At 34.3% G+C, this 19,163-nt stretch overlaps 1 protein-coding gene across 1 annotated transcript in view; it reads right to left on the bottom strand.

Annotated features, from left to right (window-relative positions):
- LOC130441959 (probable JmjC domain-containing histone demethylation protein 2C) overlaps positions 1-19,163 on the bottom strand; it is a 318,988-nt gene that overhangs the window by 212,504 nt on the left and 87,321 nt on the right. Inside the window, exon 7 of the mRNA XM_056775886.1 lies at positions 1,654-1,756. Within this exon, the coding sequence (XP_056631864.1) occupies positions 1,654-1,756 (103 nt within the window). The remainder of the gene's footprint in view (positions 1-1,653; positions 1,757-19,163) is intronic.

The following is a 19,163-nucleotide window of genomic DNA, read 5'->3' as shown; positions in this document are numbered from 1 at the left end:
AAAAGAAATCAACCCGCCCACATGTGTATCATTTGACAATTTTTTTATGGCTAAAAAAGAAATAAAAAGACTAGACTGGAGACTTTGTCGTAAAATAGAAGCATCCCCTCCCACTAAGATCAATCGTGGTGATGATGAGCTTCGTGTTGTTATGACTAAGAAAACGGCACTTTGACAAAGTCAAATGAAGGTCATTTAGACACAGAGAACGATTCATCCCAAATAGTCCGGAAAATGAGGATAAAAAGCATCACTTTTTTTCTTCTCATGTCACCAATCGAAAGTCTATCAACTATTTTCCTATATTTTCTCATAAATTCCTCAATTCGACGTATTTTGCAAGTACGAGGTGTAGCTATTAAATAAAGAGAGTGGTATACAATATTTTTTGATATTGATGATGATTTTGATATTATTTATATTTATTACCACTTTCTATATATACCCCTCCTCTATTCCTACATCGTTCCATGCGAATCTTCCATTGTACGAAACAGTGCAGGAAATAAGTCAGTTCCTTCAAGAGATAGGCGCTGCTTTTATATACAGCTTCGACAAACTCAAATCTTGCTTCTTTTAATGCATTTTTAACTTTAAGAAAGAGGTAGGAGCCGCACAAACAGCCCCTATAAAAACGAAGGACACGGCTCCAGTGATGTGTCTAGGTAGATATCACAGGCTAAACAGCTGACAGTCGCTAACTTTTTCTGTAGCAGCGGAAAAATTCTTTTCCATGAAGACATATATTGTTCCGTACCTACAGATGCAGGTAGGTAGTCAAGAAAATGCCTCCGACTAATAAACATGTTATTAGTAGCGAACCTTTTCGAAATACAGATAAAGGGATTACCTTCATGTCCAATTTACATCTGTCCTCGACAATTTTGTAGGAACCAACATCCCTAATGGTTCGTAATTGCAAAGAGAGGGTCGCGACCGCTAACTAGTTTCGAAGTTTTTGCGTCTCATCAGTTCTGCGTAACAACTTCTGGCGCAATCATGATTTCCAACTGATAGCTTTGCCGATAAAAATCTTCATGTTTTCAGAACCTTATTTTCTAGATTATAGATCTGTTTATCTTCCTAGAAATTATTTTGGTTTTGTTTTCTCTATTATTGGCAAAATTTCAACTACGTCACTGTTTCTCGTACCTTATTAAGCTTGTATGTGCCCGTTTAATTAAAGCACATCGACTTTAATCAAGTTTCCTTTGATGTTAGTTGTACACGTGCAAAAATGGCCGTATCACCAAAGTAATTGACTAACTGGTTGTTGGTAGTTCTCGATTTGGGGTGCAATACAGAGGTTTCGTAACCTTGTTTGGTATATATACGTTGATTGCATCGAATAATACATTAAGGGATGGCAATTGCAGAAAAATAAATCATTCTTCCTTTGAATTTTGTATTTATAAAACAAGTAAAGGTATAAAAATATGTGCGCAACAATAATTAAAGTGGTAAATCAATAGATAACACGTGCTTGAGGAAAAAATATTTTTAACTATATTATTGAAAACGAAAAAACAATGTTAATGTTAATAAAGAAAAAACGAAGTAACAACAAAAAGAAGACGTACATAGATAACTAATTTAAGGTCATTGGTTCAGAGTTTGAATTTGAAAGAAATTGGATAAATTTTTTTTACTTACCTTTATCAGGTGGTTCTGGAGCGATCCCCGGATCTGGAACTGCAGTCCTACCCGATCTAGGCTTTCTCGAGCTCACAGAATACGTCACAGATGGTGATCGATTCTGGAAATAATAGTATAATTATCAGTTGGCAATCTAACAAACTGTCAAAATCAGATGTTACCTATTTAAAGATGGCTGCCGTGGGGTAAACAAAACTAAAAACTCTCTATGGAGCCTTTTAAGCACCATATAACTATAAAAACAATAAAAAACAACTCTCACTAGCGGAAAAATCACAAAACGGTAACACGGGTACATACGAGAAAATAAATTCTTTACCCCACGGCCGCAAGTTTAACGTAGATCAGCTGTTTTCTAATTGCCTTATTCAAAATGTGACGTATACTCCCCGCATATCGGGTGTTTCAAAACGTTTGCATGCGAGGTATATCACTGCATTAAGCGAAAAAAATCGATTAAAATCACCAAACAATCACATGCGAAATTTTTGAAACACCCATAATGAGTGTGTTTATCTCTTTCCAGCGAGTTATGTACAATATTTTCCCACTATCCCACAAAGCAAATAACTTTTTTTTTAATTTTTCTATTTTCATTTTCATTAATTAAATATCCACTGTAATTCTTATTTGTAATGGTTACAAAAATTAATAGTAATATCATGATGTAAAGACTACAAGGTGTGTTCTTGCGCAGCCGGATAGCCACAGCCAACGAGAGACCTGTCCCACTATCGGTCATATTGTTCTTCTGGCCTAACGATTCAATGCGGGAATTTGAATCTTATCGTTTTAAGACTGTTATAAACGAAACATTGAGTAGTGAATGTGATACAAAACTATGAAAAACTAATTCAGCATATGGTAAATTGGGCTTGGTTGTTATTTCAATAAAAAAAATTCTCAAATTAATGTGAATTCAATAGTTTTAAATAGATTGCAAAACTTTTTGCCATGAAAAGAATGTATATTATAAATTTTTCCGTTTAACAAGGAGAATTAGATAATAAATAAAATACATCGTGTGTTTTTAACAATTTATTAATAAAACGAATTGTAAAACTTTGGTTAACATAACCAAACATATAGTATGCAGCAAGTCAAACTACGAATAGTTTATGGTGATACAGCATTTCTGCTATTTTTTTTAATCAAGTGCTCGGGCTTTTACACGTAGCAACTTTTTTTAAAATGATTCGAACGAATGATTCGCTATTCAAACAATAAATATATGATCAATGTTAAATCACCCAGCAAAAAAAAATATACGATAAACTTGTAAACACTTACCGTGTTGGAGGTTAAGTTGTCTTTCTCCATAAACTTTTTTCATTCGTTAGGTAATTTAATCTCTTTTGTAGGAAATTTATGGAAACTAATATCTTTACATCTATAATTCGTATTATTATTTGTGCATGAAGGTACAGAACAAGAAGGCATTTTAATTTCAATAACTACTCTATATACTCAATGTAAATAAATATGAATCAGTCAGCTGGTGACAGCCAATGTGGCGGAAAGTGGGACTGCGCAGTAGAGGTTGTAAATTGGTCTTCTGGTCTTCGGTAAGGACACACCTTGTAGTCTTTACATCATGAGTAATATTGTTTGTAAAGTGAAATGGGGTTATGTGGTGATTGACAACTAGATCATTTTACGGGATGTTTTTATAAATTAACCCCAATTAAACGGTTCTCACTTATCGGAGACATGAAAAAATGAGTTTTCCGAACAGTAAAAGTTCAAAGTAATTTTTGTTATGCGTTTTACATAAAAAGTGAAGTTCAAGCTCCTGTTTGAAACTTTCTGATGGCGTGATTATAAATTAATTATTATTGGAAGCTAGGATTTCACAAAAAAATGTTAGGCACCTTCAAAAATACGTTTTTGTAGCGCAATTCAAAATTTTTTTGTTCCAATAAGTTTCTTCGAAATTCCCAATCAAAGTTTAACGAGATACAAGATTAATGTAACCACAGTTACTTACTTTGCATGTCTCTACAATGATTTTCAACAAAGTTTGTATTCCTGTAGTGCAGCAATAAGAAGGCAATCTAACATCATGGGTCCCAATCGTGTTTTGCGAGAAAACGACTAATTTAATTAAATTTGATAAAATTTCATTCTATAAGAACAGTCAAAAAATGCATTACCTTATTTTTTATCAATAGTTTTTTTGCCTTCCGCCTTTCTGGGAAACAATTTTCTTTATCAAAATGCATCTTAATAAGAAGGTGGCTATTTTTTGCCTTTGCGTCCTATACTATTTAATAAAAGTTTAATGAAAAGATTACTAACATTTAATTAAAAATTTTCCATGTCATTGGTTCAAAAAATCAAAGTCACGGATAATACAAACAAACGAAATAAAAAATGAAACGATTTCATTTGGAGAGAGAGCGAAATATACGGCGGAGACCAGCAGGTGGTTTGTTCGAAATTACTGATGAAAGAAAAAGAGAAAAGGGAACGGAAAAATAATTACCTTTTGTGGGATTAGATTCCAAGAATTTTAGGAATAAAGATGGGAATTTTAACTCGTGCAACCCTAAAAACATCACTCTTATTTAACATCGCAATTTACGAGAGGGTTTTAAATATCCTGAGCAAAGCAAAAAAAAAAGAGAGATGATCAGTGGCGGAACTATGCCGATGCACCAGACTTTTAACAAAGACATGAGATATAAAGAATTTAGGATTTATACACTTTTTAACATGCTTTTACTGGTTTCACCTGTAAGTATGTAAGTGACTTTTTTGCTAAATTGAAATTTTTGGAATCGTTAGTGAGTTATCTTAAGTCTCTGAAGACGATAACTTGGTTATCGAAACGCGCGTCAGACAGTGTAATTGTGGGTGTAGTGGTAGTGCAAGCTGTGTGTTCATAATGACTTATTTGCCTCAATTTTGCCCTACTTTGAACGATCGGATTTAGTGTAAAGTTTGTACATTTGCAAAAACTGGCGAAGATTCAAAAATTCGATCAAAATATCTTATTATCCTGAGTAGATTCACCAGGATTCATAAATTTCTATCTGTATCCTTTTTAGGAAAGTTAGAAAGATAAGTTAATGGACTAAATACGTAAGAGCTCTATCTCAGACTCACACAATCTAAATGCAACCATCAACACATCTGTACATATTAAAATAGTGAAATAAACTGACTTATGGCAACACCGATATGAATATGACAAATCTGACATTGTCATCATAAAGTTTGACATTTTTAATGGTGACCGTACTCAAAATGTGTTGTCATACGAGTTGTTGTTTGGGTTATATAGAGATTCTTGAAACATTCATCTGGGTAAAAAATGGAATTAAATCGCGAACATTGTCGTCCGATACTGAACAACAATCGACTGTAAGAGTTTTTAAAGAAGAACGAAATCCAACTGAAGTAATGCAAATGGTCGCATGTTTTTTCGGAATAACTGAACATATCGCCACAATTCCAGTACAGGAACGTAGAAATTGTCAATTTGGATTGATAAACCAACATTTGATTGCCACATGTGTTCTAAAAATTCAGGGAAACCAATCGCAGAAGATGAATCATTCTCCACCACGACATTACGAACTCTCACACATCAGTTCAAACAAAGACATTTATAACAGTCAAAACATCGAATTGATGGGTCATCCATGTGACTTTAGACTTTGGATAAAACCAACAGCGTGTGACTATCTACTCGCTTAGACTTTTGATAGATCGTGTTTCGCTAGTTTCAGTCGTGGTCGCCATTCGCTAGAGGATGAACTCTATATACCCAACTAGTAAAAAAATTTCCTTGGTCATAGCTAGTGTTCTGGATTGCCTTCAAAGTAAAAATTTAATCACTAGTTGACTTCCCCTTTTTAAAGCCCCAACCTATTTCTTACGATTCTGGGTAGGACTTTGTATACGACATCCAATCACGTGATATACCTTTAATTCCCACAGTCCCCTTTTTATGTATTGGGCAAATTATTGACTTATCTCATTGGTTTGGCATCTGCTCTTGTTCCTATATATTTTTAATCAAATTAGATATTCATCGGCCACTATCCTTTATAACCTCTGTTGGAATCCCATTCCTACAGGCCTTTAATATTATTTACCACTTCTACTTTTATTTTCGATGGTGTTTCTTCTACGGAGACAGGTTCTTTCATTGTCTTCTATCCTGCTTTATCATTTCGCCCCCTGTCCAGTTTTTCTTGTCCCTATGGGAAAAGAAAATTTTTATTTTCCTATGGATATAGTATAGTCTTGATCACAGAATTTATGTCAGGTCGTGATTGGTATTTTACTTCTTTTTGTCTCTCGACAAACATTTATATCGTTTCTGTTTATGTAATGTTCTTCAATTTTTTTCTGTTTGTCCTCAGATTCTTTCGATTTCTGTATTTTCTGTACTTTTTTCTTTTCCTGAGCCTACTCCTGTTTTAATTTGTCATTTGGGTCTTTCAACATTCTCTATTTTGTTTGGTTTTTTAATACCTGTTCGCAGTTTTCATCAAACCATTCTTTTTTGTCTTCTTTATCAATCTCTTAGTTAGTGCTGTGTCACATTCTTTTTTGTTTTCTCGATCCCTGTTCCGAAATCATCACATGTTTGTTTGTTTTCCAAATTTATGGTCATAGTATTCTCAAACTTCGCCTTCACACTTTCATCCTTTAAGAAACTTGCGTCATATTTTACCAGATCCTGAAGTTTTCTTGAGCCCATACCGTGATCTGAGCCCGCGTACGCTTTTCTGGCGCTCAATTTTGAATGCTTTCTTTCCACTAGTACATGGTCGTTTTGGTTTTATATTCGGCCATCCGCAGAGATTCAGGTTTCTTCATGAATGGGCTTACAGTCAAAATAATTGCTTATAATGCTCATATCATTACTTTTTCTAAAAATCTATCGCCATTTTATCATTTTCATTACTCAAGTCAAGTTTGCTTCGACGGGATGCCTAAACGTACAGAAAAAACGGGGATCATCGACCTTCAACCTTAGCATAGTACCCTTGACCCTCGCTTAAACTGTCGCTCTATCGCATTGGTGTTAAACTTGATGCTTATGCCGTCACACCATGTATGTAAGTGAGAACGGTTGTCAAAGGAGCAAAAAGTACTAAACTCGGTTTTTACCCTAGCACGTAATTCGATCTTGCAAATTCAGACTTATAAGTTTTAAAATGTGTTAAACCAAGAAACTATCGTGTATTAATCACAAGTCTTCTTAGTCTAGGCAAAAGAAATCCCCAGAGGCTTTAGTTACAGAAAACGTTCAGGTAGGCCTCAGAAACCACAACCGCTGAAGATAAACGTATTATATTGATCAGTAAATAAAATAAGAGGTTGCAATAGGCAAGGACCCTAAAAATTAGAGGCATGAAGAGTGGGAGCGAGTTTTATGGAATGATGAATCAAAGTTTGAGGTTTGTGGGTGTCAGAGAAGAGTGTTTGTGCGCAGGTCAAGGGAAGAATGGATGTTAGGTCTATGTGTGATCCCGACAGTAAACAGGGAGTCTCTGTGATGGTTTGGAGATCTTTGGACTCCATCTGAAAGCAGTGTCCTACTCTTTTAATGGATTTTCCCTTAACAATAATATAGCAATAGTAAAATAAAAAACAAATATAGTTTATTTGTCACACTTCTGTGATCGTCTTGACTAATATTCACGATTACGATCACCCGTCGTATTCATCAATTACAGCGCCCAACGACTTTTCCTTTTTTATAACCTTAAATTTTCATTTGCGAGAGAGGTATTTCCATCAAATGAGAACATTACCTCATCATACCATACCTCTGGTTTGGTCAAAAAATGTCGTTTTTAAGTCGAAAATTTACCAGTCTCGTAGTATGCGACTTTTCTTTAATTCAACGTTGCGATTTCTGTATAATAATGAACAAAACTGAATACAATTTCTTTACTGTAATTAACTCAATTGGAAAGATGTGAAACATCAAAAAGTTTCCAAAACTCATTTTATTTCATTCTATCGTATATTCCCATTTAGCTTCCAGTCAAGAAACCAACTTAACTCCGTGAATAATAAAGTTGAATTGTTTCAATTCCGAGTCTGAAAGTCAAAGAGAATGTTTCCGTATTTGGTAAACAATGCGTCTAATTTTCAATTCACGTTCATCAAGAAGGCCATTCACAACTCGGTTAAAGAAGACGAGAAAAAGAAGCAAAAAAGAAGATAAACATGAGAGGACTATCTATATAAGGCAACCGGGCAATTGTGTTCAGGTCCGGCGTTGAAAAATATTTTATTATTTTAAAAGCTTCATTTAGTGGTCTTTTGTAGGCAATAATTTGTGTAGGCAGTGGATTAATTTTATAGCCACGTGCCCTCGTATTTAAAAATACATAATACTGATTCACAATTCTCCTCCGAACAACTTCTTCGACAAAACAATAATCCTTGAACCACTGGCTGACTGATATATGACCTAGGAAATCCCTTTTTAATGTCCTAATAGCATACAATTAAATATATCCAATATATCTGATACAATATTTAGGAAAAACCAATATAACTGTATCTTTCTACCTACTCACTGTTCTATAGTTATACAAGCCCAGGCGAAACTTTTGTAATTGTCGTGATCAGATCTCGAACGACGAGATCCCAGCGAAGCTACACCGTTTCCAGAGATTCAACTCCCGCGACGTAGTTTAATCTTCGATGTATATATAGTGCAATAGGGCTAATCCACTAGTGTTTGCTTCTTACATAAAAAAGATACTGTTCGCTTTATTTCTACGACTACATAATATTTTATTTCCCGTATAAAAATTTGGTAAACCTTTTTCTATGGCAATTAATTTTTAGCCCTTCAATTTGTTGAGTTACGATGGTGGATCCGTCTCTGTATAAGTTCTGGTCTGTTTATATTTTATAGTCTAGCATTGATTTGCTAGTCACGTTCCGACTCGTGAGAAAGATTACACAAACAGAACGAAGTACTTTTGCCATGGCTTTTTCATTTATTTCGTAGTAATATAAATCCAAAATAGGATTTTTATTAATTATCAACATAATTCTGTGATGTAATTGAAATAGAAATTTTACAACTCTGAGTGTCAACTTTTTTTGCCATATCTCCGGGTGACTTTGGATCAGAGACTGGCTGAAAAAACACCTTCAAAGGATGAGTCATAAGGCACAAATTGCTTTCAACAAATGCTAAAAATGCTCAGAGGAACATGGGACTTAAAACCCAAAATGAAATAAAACTTCCACATGATATTGTAGTGTTTTCCACATATTCTTAGTGTAAGGAGAATACAATGAAGAAAAATCATTTTTCATAACCGTAAGAAGTGTTTTTTGTACAATTTCCAGGGTCGCTCTGCTGGAACATTGTTAAATGTAGTAGTACGTTAGCGCATCAATCCAGGAACAACTATTATGTGTGACAAGTGGTCGGCGTACAAAAAAATTGACGTAATACCTGGTGTGAACTATAATCATCTTAGTGTTAATCGTTCAGAAAACTTTGAACCGAATTGCTCGTGGCAATCACATTGAGTCACTGGCGGCAACAAAACTCTGTAACGTAGAAGAGTGGGAGATAAAGGGACATTTTGTACTCCTACTTAACGCCGGAAAATACCTATCATGTATCCTTCTTGTCGGACTACGATCATACGGTCGCACGAGTGTCTAAGAGTGGAGTGATACTGAGTTTGAACATCGTAGTTCACACCGACATATGTCCAATCCCACTCCTACACAACTTCGATCATGAATAATCCGATCATGCAATATATTCGTTTAACTGCTGCATGACGCATGTCAGGAGGAATTTGTAATAATATTTTTGTGCTTCTACGGATCTTCTTTTCCAAACTGAATGTACCCAAAAACCGCGTTTTTCTCTGTTATCCATATATCTTTCCAGTTCTCTGCATCTTCCTCTTCTAAACAAAGTATCACCATGACTAAATCGCAGTTAAACATTTTGGGCAAAGAATCTTTCACGATTTTAATTGCATCGATACTAGCGAGAGTGGCGATAGTATCGAACCGGAGTTGAAAATCGGAAATAACTCGGGAGCGTGTAGGACATGTGTGCCGCAAGGATCCATTTTTTGGAGCAATATCGGACCGGAGTCGGATTGCAGTGGTGTATGACAAGGAATGATGATGAATGATGTTCAATAAAATATTTGAAGATATAAACTCGTATTGACTACTATAACAGATATATATAGAAATGACAACCGAATCGGTGATTCGACGAATTTTATTTTATATCAAGTTAAACAACTATTCAAATTGGATTATTATTTTCGTTTGGTAAGTAGAATAGCTTTTACAACTCATTTTAAAACTATTAAACTATATATTATATAACAAATGCGGGGTTATAGTGCAAATACGCCCCCGACCACCAATAAACAAGCTGACAAAGGAGTACAAGTTTTAATAATAAGAATTTCATTCATAATTGTCATAATTGTTATAAAAATATAACAATTATGTACTTCAAACAAATAATATTAGAATACGTACTTCTATTTTTTTCAGCTCCTTAACTATAGAAAAACAAATTTCACGCTCCAATTCCTTTCTATCAATTTCGTTTTTATTCTGCTTCTTCATAATCTTTGAGTCTTTAATGGCGTCGTTGTCGTCGTCGATACGAACTCAAAAGAGAAGGCATAGAGTGAGAGAGAAATAAATTATTGCTCTTCGTAATTCTCTTTCGTAAATAAGCAGCGTCTAGAGTTGTATGGATACAGGATCGTTTCTGAAGTCGCTAAGGAGTTTAAAGGCGTGTATTCGGAATATTAAACTATAGAATGAGTCAACGGAAAACAATTTTGGAATCGTGACATTATTAACTTGATACTTTTTGGATTAAAATGAGGTTATGATCGAAAATATCGTAATTAGAAACTTATCCAATTACCTTTTCCGAATACCAAAATATATTAAAGTGATTTGCTTAAGAAAGCGAGAACTATTGTCTGTAATATAAAATTTTAAAAAGTATAGAGGGTTTTCATATATGAAAATTGCTACGCCTCAATTTAAACATGTCGTTACTAGTATCTAATTGTATGAAAAGCACAGTACGACGCAGTGCATTTGTATAAGAACTGGTATGGAGTGCGATAAATATGAAATTCCTGCATTGTTAAGACATTATTGTGGCCGCAGGTGTTCACCAGAGATGCATCTTGTTACCTACTTTCTTTCTCCTGTACATCAACGATCTATTCAACAAAAGTAGAAACCTGCCGACGATATCTCACACTGTTAACACCCAATTCCGTAGGCAGCAATAGATCAGTACCATCAATACCGATCTTAAAAACATTCTGGAGTGGAAGCAATTTGATTGAGTTTCATGCAGCAATGGTCCAGACTGCTTTTTTTAAAAAGAAGGCTGGCGATCCAGAACACCTCATATGCATATTTCAATTCACAAAGTTATAAATTTGGGTCTACGTAGACTATGTAGTTGGGTGATGATAATACAAAAGGAACGACCATGCATTCGTAGGATAAAACCTCCGCTCAGACGAAATTATTCAATAAAAAAACGAATATATATCATACAGAGTTTTACGACGTCACGATGACACATAAACACCATCGCATACACGTCAGATGACGGACATGATAGACATAGACAACAGGAAAGTTGACAGCACACAAGAAACTTGACACGTGACGGGTAGATCATAGATATCACGACAGAAGCGATCATAGACAACACAGCACAAACGACAGAAACTATAATCATATAAATCACGGGTCACGCGGTAACGATAGATGACATATCACATACGACAGTTGACAGATAACGAAAATAACAGATGACATAGAATACACGACAGATGACAGTTGATATTCAACATGGCCGATATGTCGGATAACGTCACTTCCGTTGACATTGATAACACTCCACTCCTTATGATGTAGTTCCGGTCCAGAACCGACATAGCTGATGAAATTAGGCCTATCGGAATTCATTAAATTGCTTCCTTTTTTAATAGAAGTATTAATGAAAAGACATCATAGGCTTAGTGGATAGCAGCCAGTGAAAACGATTATAAATTGGAACTTCAAACAAGATTGAAGCATAGTATTTTGAGATGCAAAGCATACAAACAAAATTCTATTACATCAAATGTTGAAAACCGTGGTTGTCTGAACATAATAAAATTTCTTGACCAACCAACGTGCTGTAGACAAGAATATTCTCAAGATCTATCTTCAAGGTATTGCTAGTTCTATGTAAATGTTGAAAGAGTGCTACAAAGAAAGATATTTGGCTCCAATGAAGTACTGATTGATTTTTATTGTGAAAGAAAAGGCAAGCTTTACCTAGTTATATTTTGGGCTTATTGAATTATGTGTTACCAAGAGCTCACTTAATACCTAAGGAAGTTAAAGTACAAAACAAACTATAATGCTAAGTGAAAAGGTTGTGCAAAAGTCTCAGAGACCAGTGGAATTAACTAGGTTTCCCTCCTATTACCACGTTCCTTAGATTCATAAACCGGTTGCAATAAAATTGTAAAGAACGATATTATTCTTATTTTTTATTCTATTCAATATAATTCTTTTAGAACACAGTGGCAAAAAATTTGGTTTAAAATGATTTGGTTACTCAGATTGATCGCACCTGACTCGGGTCTAATTTAAGGTTTTTTGCTTTTTTAGGCTTTAGATGATGAGAATGACAATTTCTAGACCTTTGGCTTCAAGCGTTTTCACTAGTCTTCTCCACTTTCTTCGGTTCTTCTTTTCTCTCCAGCACAATTCTCACAATTCTGAAATTTGTCCTAACCATCTCGCTGTTTGTGGTCGAACTATTTAGGCTTCTTCTTCAGATAACTTTTGCCATTTTAATACCGAGACATATATTCCTAAGGATTCTTTCCCATATTTCCAGTTTATTCTCATCTTTTTTATCATCATCCATGTTTCTGATGCATTTGGTCTTACAATGGTTTCATCCGTTACAATTTTGACTGCTATTGACTGATTCTTGCCCTCATATTTTTTTATTCATTTCATTTTCTTCTAGGTTTCTAGATGTTATTATCAAATTTTCCCAAAGTTATATTATTTTTCAGCTGTTGTCCATTTCGCACTACGCATCTCCATGTATTTTGTTTTCTTTTCATCTATTAGTAAGCCAAACTTTCTGGCTTCAATCACAAATTTACTAAAAATCTTTTCCATTTTTCTTTTCGACCTCGTTAGTTAAAGTGTGCGTTCGGCATTTCCAATACACTGTGCCCCTGATGTCGGTCCTGTCCGGTTTTATTGGAATTCTAACATTCGGCGAAGGTGCGACACGTTTGATATACATTTTATATACCCAGAATTCGTTTGGTGTTTGTTTTTACATAAGTTTTTATCATAGCGGCGATTTGTTTACATTGTTTCTTTTGAACTAATTTCTAGGAAGGTCTATTTATTTATTTATTTTTGTTTCTTTATTTTCTAGAATTTTTGAGAGCTTCGTTTGAATAGATAAACGAGTTGGTTTAGCGCAGCAGTAAATTATATAAGTTAGTTAAGTGTAGTGTGTGAAATAGTGTATTAATAAGAGTGTAAAAGACAATGTCCAATATTATGTCATTTCAATAAAGTTTTTTGGGATTTCTTTTTACTTCATATACTTTGTTTCTTCATTATAATCGATATAAAATGAAATTAGATCTATAAATAAACAAAAACGTGTCACCCTCCTACGCGGATACGCTTGTGAAAAAAAGTTCCATGAACGGGTTTCCAAAGATTGATGAGATCAATGAATCGTAACCAAGCAGGAGTGTTCTAGCTGTACACCAACCGGCCGGGTTAATAGTGATATGGTCGGGTAGATAAAGGTCATTACATGCGGGTAAACGGAGACACGAAGAGAGAGAGAGAGAGAGAAACAAACAGAAATGATTTTTATCGAATATTGAGTGATGGTTTTCTAATCACATATTAAATAATGAAGAGGAAATTTTTAGAACTTGACCCAAAAGATAGGAAATACGGGGTATCCTGGATAATTTATTTGTCAAATATTATGTAATCTAATTACAGTAATAACACGTCTGTCAAACTACAATTATTGTAGAAGAAACCACTTTTGAAATGCCTATAAATTTTTTGTTTTTTTATATAGTTTATTTTATAAACGGGATAATAATAAAACCTACTAACTAATCCAATAATTAGTACAGTCATTTCAAATATTATTACCATCTGAATATTTCCTAAAATTTTTGGGAATATATATCTGAGCTAATATAAGGTTTTGGGGTTTTATTGGTCTTTTATGACCATAAGCTGTGAAGAACGATAGAGGAAGGTTTGGACTGGTCAGAAGGCCTGTGTATTATATCATAAGACTTATTAATACCTACTTGCCAATAAAAGTTAGTGATGTTGACCCTTTTTTTGGAATAGGCATGGGATTGTCTTCACCGACTATCTTTAAAGAAGTAGAATAATAAAAAGAGAGTACGGTCGCTCCCTTTTTATTATTTGAAGAAAATTATAGTTTTTTTCAATCAAAAGAACCCACCTTATCAAACTTCAGTTGAAATTAACAAATAGTATTCGAGTTAGTTGACCACCCACAGTACTGACCAGATATGACTTCTGGCAACTCTTTCCTGTTTTCTAACTACTATTTGCTACTTAAGTTTTGACATCTGATGTGAATTTTTAATGGTGAACGTGTTGCCATACGAGTGAGTTATTGACAGAAACTTGAAAGTTTTATCTTCGCTTCAACTTTTGGCGATGAAGCACTATCTCGAGCCACTTTTTTTTGCTTATTATCCGAATTGCATTGTGATTGCACTTCGCTACGGAATGAATTTCGTGAAAATCGTCCAAAATAGGTTGTTGTGCTAGAAAATATCGATGCTATACGTAAACTGATATTGTAGGATCATCATGTGACGAACAGAGATATTAAGGCATACTTAGTCATTAGTTCCGCTCGCTTACATTCAATATTGCATGAACATTTGGCTGTCAAAAATATTTGTTCGCCTTGGATACCGCATAATTTGACAATCGCTCAAAAAAAGCTTATGTCGATTTGTGCAAAGAAATGCTGAAAAAATTCAATCGCGGTACTTCAAAAGACCTAACCTAACCTAACCTAACTTGTTTGGCACCCAATGATTTCTTCTTATTCCAGCAGATCAAGAATAAATTGCGAGGCCAACATTTTTCTACACCTGAAGAAGTGGTTGATGTATTCAAATTACATGTTTTGGAGGTCACTCAATAAGAATGATTATTGATCTTAATGAGGAATATTTTGGAAAACAATAAAGCCATATCCTATTATGACCAAAAAGACGGTAAATATTATTTGTAAGGATTAAAAAGGTTAGAGAATCGCTGGGCTTAGTATATAAACTTTTCAAACAAACCTCGTTAACTATTTTGTAATTTATAACAGAAACTTAGAGATAGAACCTTAAAGATTCGTATTTTCGATAGTCGCGGTAAGAAAATTGCATCAGTATAGTCAGTCCCACGAAGACAAACAAAAAAAACAAGTTAGCGTCATAACCAAACACATCGTTCTTTGTGAGACGTGAACGTTTCCCCGCTGACAAACGTTTATTATGCAAAACTGATAAAACTCCGACTCGACTACTTCTGACGGCGAAGAATAAGAACGAAAAAGGAGGATCTTGAGCATAATGTGATAAATAAAATGAGAATATCACGATTCCGAAGTTTGTTTTCGAATATCACAAAAACCATACAAAAATGAATTTTTAAAGATTATTTTCTTTCAATAGGTCAATTAAATGAATTAAATTCACCGTTAGTGTATATTTTAAGGAATTCTTAACGAAATATACAGGATCATGTAAAATGGGCGGTGCCCTAAACACATAATGAGATGGAGCTGAAACCAAAAGTTTATTTATCGAAGAAAAATAGTAATCCAAAACAATGATCAGTGCATGATCAGCACGTGAACATCCCGGGCGAAACGCGGCGCGGCTTCGTTATTGGTCCAAATCAGTGGCACCATAATATGATACAAATAAAAAGCCGCGCGGGAGGGACGAGCGCCGCATTGCTGCAGAAGCCATATTGCAGTGCAATTGTTTATATGAAAAGAGCTAAAAAGTTTCATTTGAACGCTAGCGAAAATCAAATAATTGTGAATATTTATAAGAATAAAATGATGACAAAACTGTTGATGACTTTAATTCCAAAACGGCAAATATTTAGGGTGTATCTTCTTGTCTACCGAATCATTCATGAGTACAGACCGCTATTTGAAGAATTGTACACAATTTTTTCTTGCGGTTTTGTTACATGCTCGGCTTTAGCGTTTTTAAGTCTGATCACGTGCACTGTGCGTGAATGTGTGTTGGTTTACTATTTTTCATCGATAAATAGACTTTAACTATCAATGATTGAAACGATTGGTAAACGAACGAATCAATCGTACTATCTGATTTCGTCAAAATTGTAAATATCTATCACCATTTAATGTCTTTCCGCCCATTTTGTCCGACACTGTAAAATCCGTGTCAAATTTTGGGCGATCGACCATCCACCCGTGATGTCCATTAACTGGAACGGCTCGTAAACATGTGCGTAATGGATATTTCTCTTAAACCCGTTTCGATATAATAAATAACATCATTTGAGATAATGGGTACATCGAAAAGGAGACGATGCAACGTCACGGCGTATCAGATAAAAGAGAAGAAACATATGCGGGTATTATTTTAAAAGTTGATAAAATGTATTCTCAGTCTAGTCAGAATGACTAGAAAATCGAGTTTTTGGCAGGCTGAAATATATGGAAATAATATGGAAAAATGCTTACTTAACTGTAAAAGTAAAAGTAAAAAAGTTCTCATTCCCCAGGAAGGGGATTTGTGTATCGAAGGACTTTTTGGAAACTATGATCGGGTTAATTCGATCGAGTCGTAAATTAACAGTCACTACTTTTTTCACTGATTTTTTGGCTGTGAGCCTTGTCTTGTTCAGAATTAGAATGAAACTCATCTCAAATTTAAAGTTATGAAAAGTTGCACTGCAGAGGTTTTTTGAACTTGTAAATTTTTTCGACTGCATGATTGACATAAACATTAGAAGGAAGGACACGCAGGACACAACGGTTTCTATCACGGCGAAATTCGCTTTTTTGGCGCTAGCCAAAATTCTCCAGTACTGTCAAAGCTGATCGCTTGCTAACTTCAGAAAAAACTGATTCTATAACAGAATAATTATCGAATAGATGATCTACGTAGATTTTTTTATCAGTGCCCATTACAGTAACAGCTTCTATAAGTCTTAAAGAGCTATCACTCAATCAAGATTTATCGTCGCTAAAGTAAAAATACTTATCTAAACAGTGGCAAATGTTGTAATGAAATATTTGGAAATCGTAAAATGCACTTTGGAAAACGTCTAACTCTGTTTGATTCTTGGCAATCATCAGATTGGAACAAAAAAATTGTTCTTTTAAACCTTCAATGGTAGCAAAGGGTTCAGTAGCGCTTCTTTCAGTTTCCTTACGAAATCTATTCAGTTCTTCTATTCTGGTGTGCATATATTGACAAGAAATTGAAGATATACATCGGTTTCGAGTCATCAAATGTTTCTGGTTGATCTTGGTCCGCTCTTCTAAGCCCAGTAGTTGTTTCAACGCATTTGGGCAATCGTTTCCCGAAGATAGAAAATACGAATCAGGATCAAATTATAGAATTCCCTCAAGGGTTGGACTTAATGACAACCACCTAATTGGTATAAGTTTAACAAGCTCTCGCCATTAGCTTCCTCCACGAACTCTTTCAACCTTCCTCTTCTGAGAGCAGATTAAAAGTGATTTCGATTTAGTAGCAAAGCATCAATTCTTCTATTACATTTTACTGCTAAACTCCCCAGCCCGGGATAAGTCGTGTCCTGGGAGCAGACGCGGGACATGGGACAAGCTAATGGAAATCGGAACCGTCCCGGGAAATCCGGGACGGTTGGCAACTGTGGGTTGATCCTATCTGCCCTGGTAGACCAGTGATCAGCAGACATGTTGTTTCATTTTTCTTTTGTTTTTTAAACTTTGAAAATCATCTATTCCCTTTCATAATAAAAATTAGTATTAAACTTTAGTACAAACTCCGCGTGAGGGGGTAAATAGTTGTTAAATGCTCGATATCAACTATTCAATATTTAGAATCTATTATACAACTAAATAAATACCATAAAAGAATTAACGCACAAAAACGTGATAAAAACCCAAAGTTCTTGTAGATTTTGTTTTAAATTTGAAATTTAAAAATTGAAACGCGACTACGGAAATTGTGATCTAAATCTTGAACGTCATCAGCTGAACCCTGATTATAGTTTCCGAAAAGTTCTCAAGTTTTAATTTGAGTGAATTATTTTGTTGTTGTTATTCTCGTTGAAATAGACACAATTTATTCCGTTTTAATGTTTTCAAAGTTATTTTCTTCAATATTATCATAATGTATTGTAAATTATTTCACCTTTCCTGACTATCCCAGCGTTATTTTTCTAAATTCAACCTTGAAGTGACCTTGACCTTTTACTATAGATGCAAGAAAGTAGGAACAAAATGTAAAATTGATAGAAGTCTGGTACATTATTTAAATAAGTTGTAAGTATGTAATTCTTCACTGTCCATGTTCCTGTCCCTTATTTTAATAAAAAAAGTAAAAACGCCACATTTTATTTAAAATGCACTATATATAGTCTATTTTTATGTACAAGAGTGTGATGAAACTTACTCAACTAACCGTCATTTCGAACATTACTAGAAAATAATCTAAATATTCATAAATGTACCTGATTTAATAAAAGTTTTCAGTTTTTTATTGGTCGTTTATAACCATAAGCTGTAGAGAATAATAGAAAAAGTTTTGGAGTGTTCAAAAACCCCGTGTTTTCGTTTTATTGTAATTTCAAGAATGTCTTTTGGACAAATTTCACCGAATATACAATTTTGGGATATTGAATCAGAAGGTCATTAAAAATAGTGAGGTTAATTGTTGGTCACGATAAATAAAAAACGTGCAATCCGAGTCGATTAACCACGAGACTAAATATAACAAACTTTATAACTATAATATTTAATTAAGTAATATCAAGGTACCTAATATTTTGGATAAATATCTTATTTAGCATAATAAACAAGAAGAGACAGTTTTGTCGTGGTCAAAAATATGTTCTATGGTCACCAAGAGGTTGTCGGTTGTCAGTACCGACATTGTTAGATACTGTTAGTTATTAAATAAATGTATTAGTTAAAATATACCATATCATAATCAATCAACACAAACAGTTAATGAAAAAAATTGTTTTAAATCATTTACAGACAAACATTTAAGTAAAAGGTTGATGACATCATGGAATTAGTTAGTTGTACGCTTGGTGTTGAGAAATCTACGAGTTAATTGAGAGTAAAGTAGGAACACCAAAATATCAAATAGAAAATCTGAGCTGAACTGAGTCGAAGGACACTATGGAAAATTTTGAAA

This window comes from Diorhabda sublineata, chromosome 3 (assembly GCF_026230105.1).
Source record: "Diorhabda sublineata isolate icDioSubl1.1 chromosome 3, icDioSubl1.1, whole genome shotgun sequence".
NCBI classification, from domain to species: Eukaryota; Metazoa; Arthropoda; class Insecta; order Coleoptera; family Chrysomelidae; genus Diorhabda; species Diorhabda sublineata.
The sequence above is the reverse complement of the archived record's forward strand: the minus strand, read 5'-3'. Positions and strand labels throughout refer to the sequence as shown.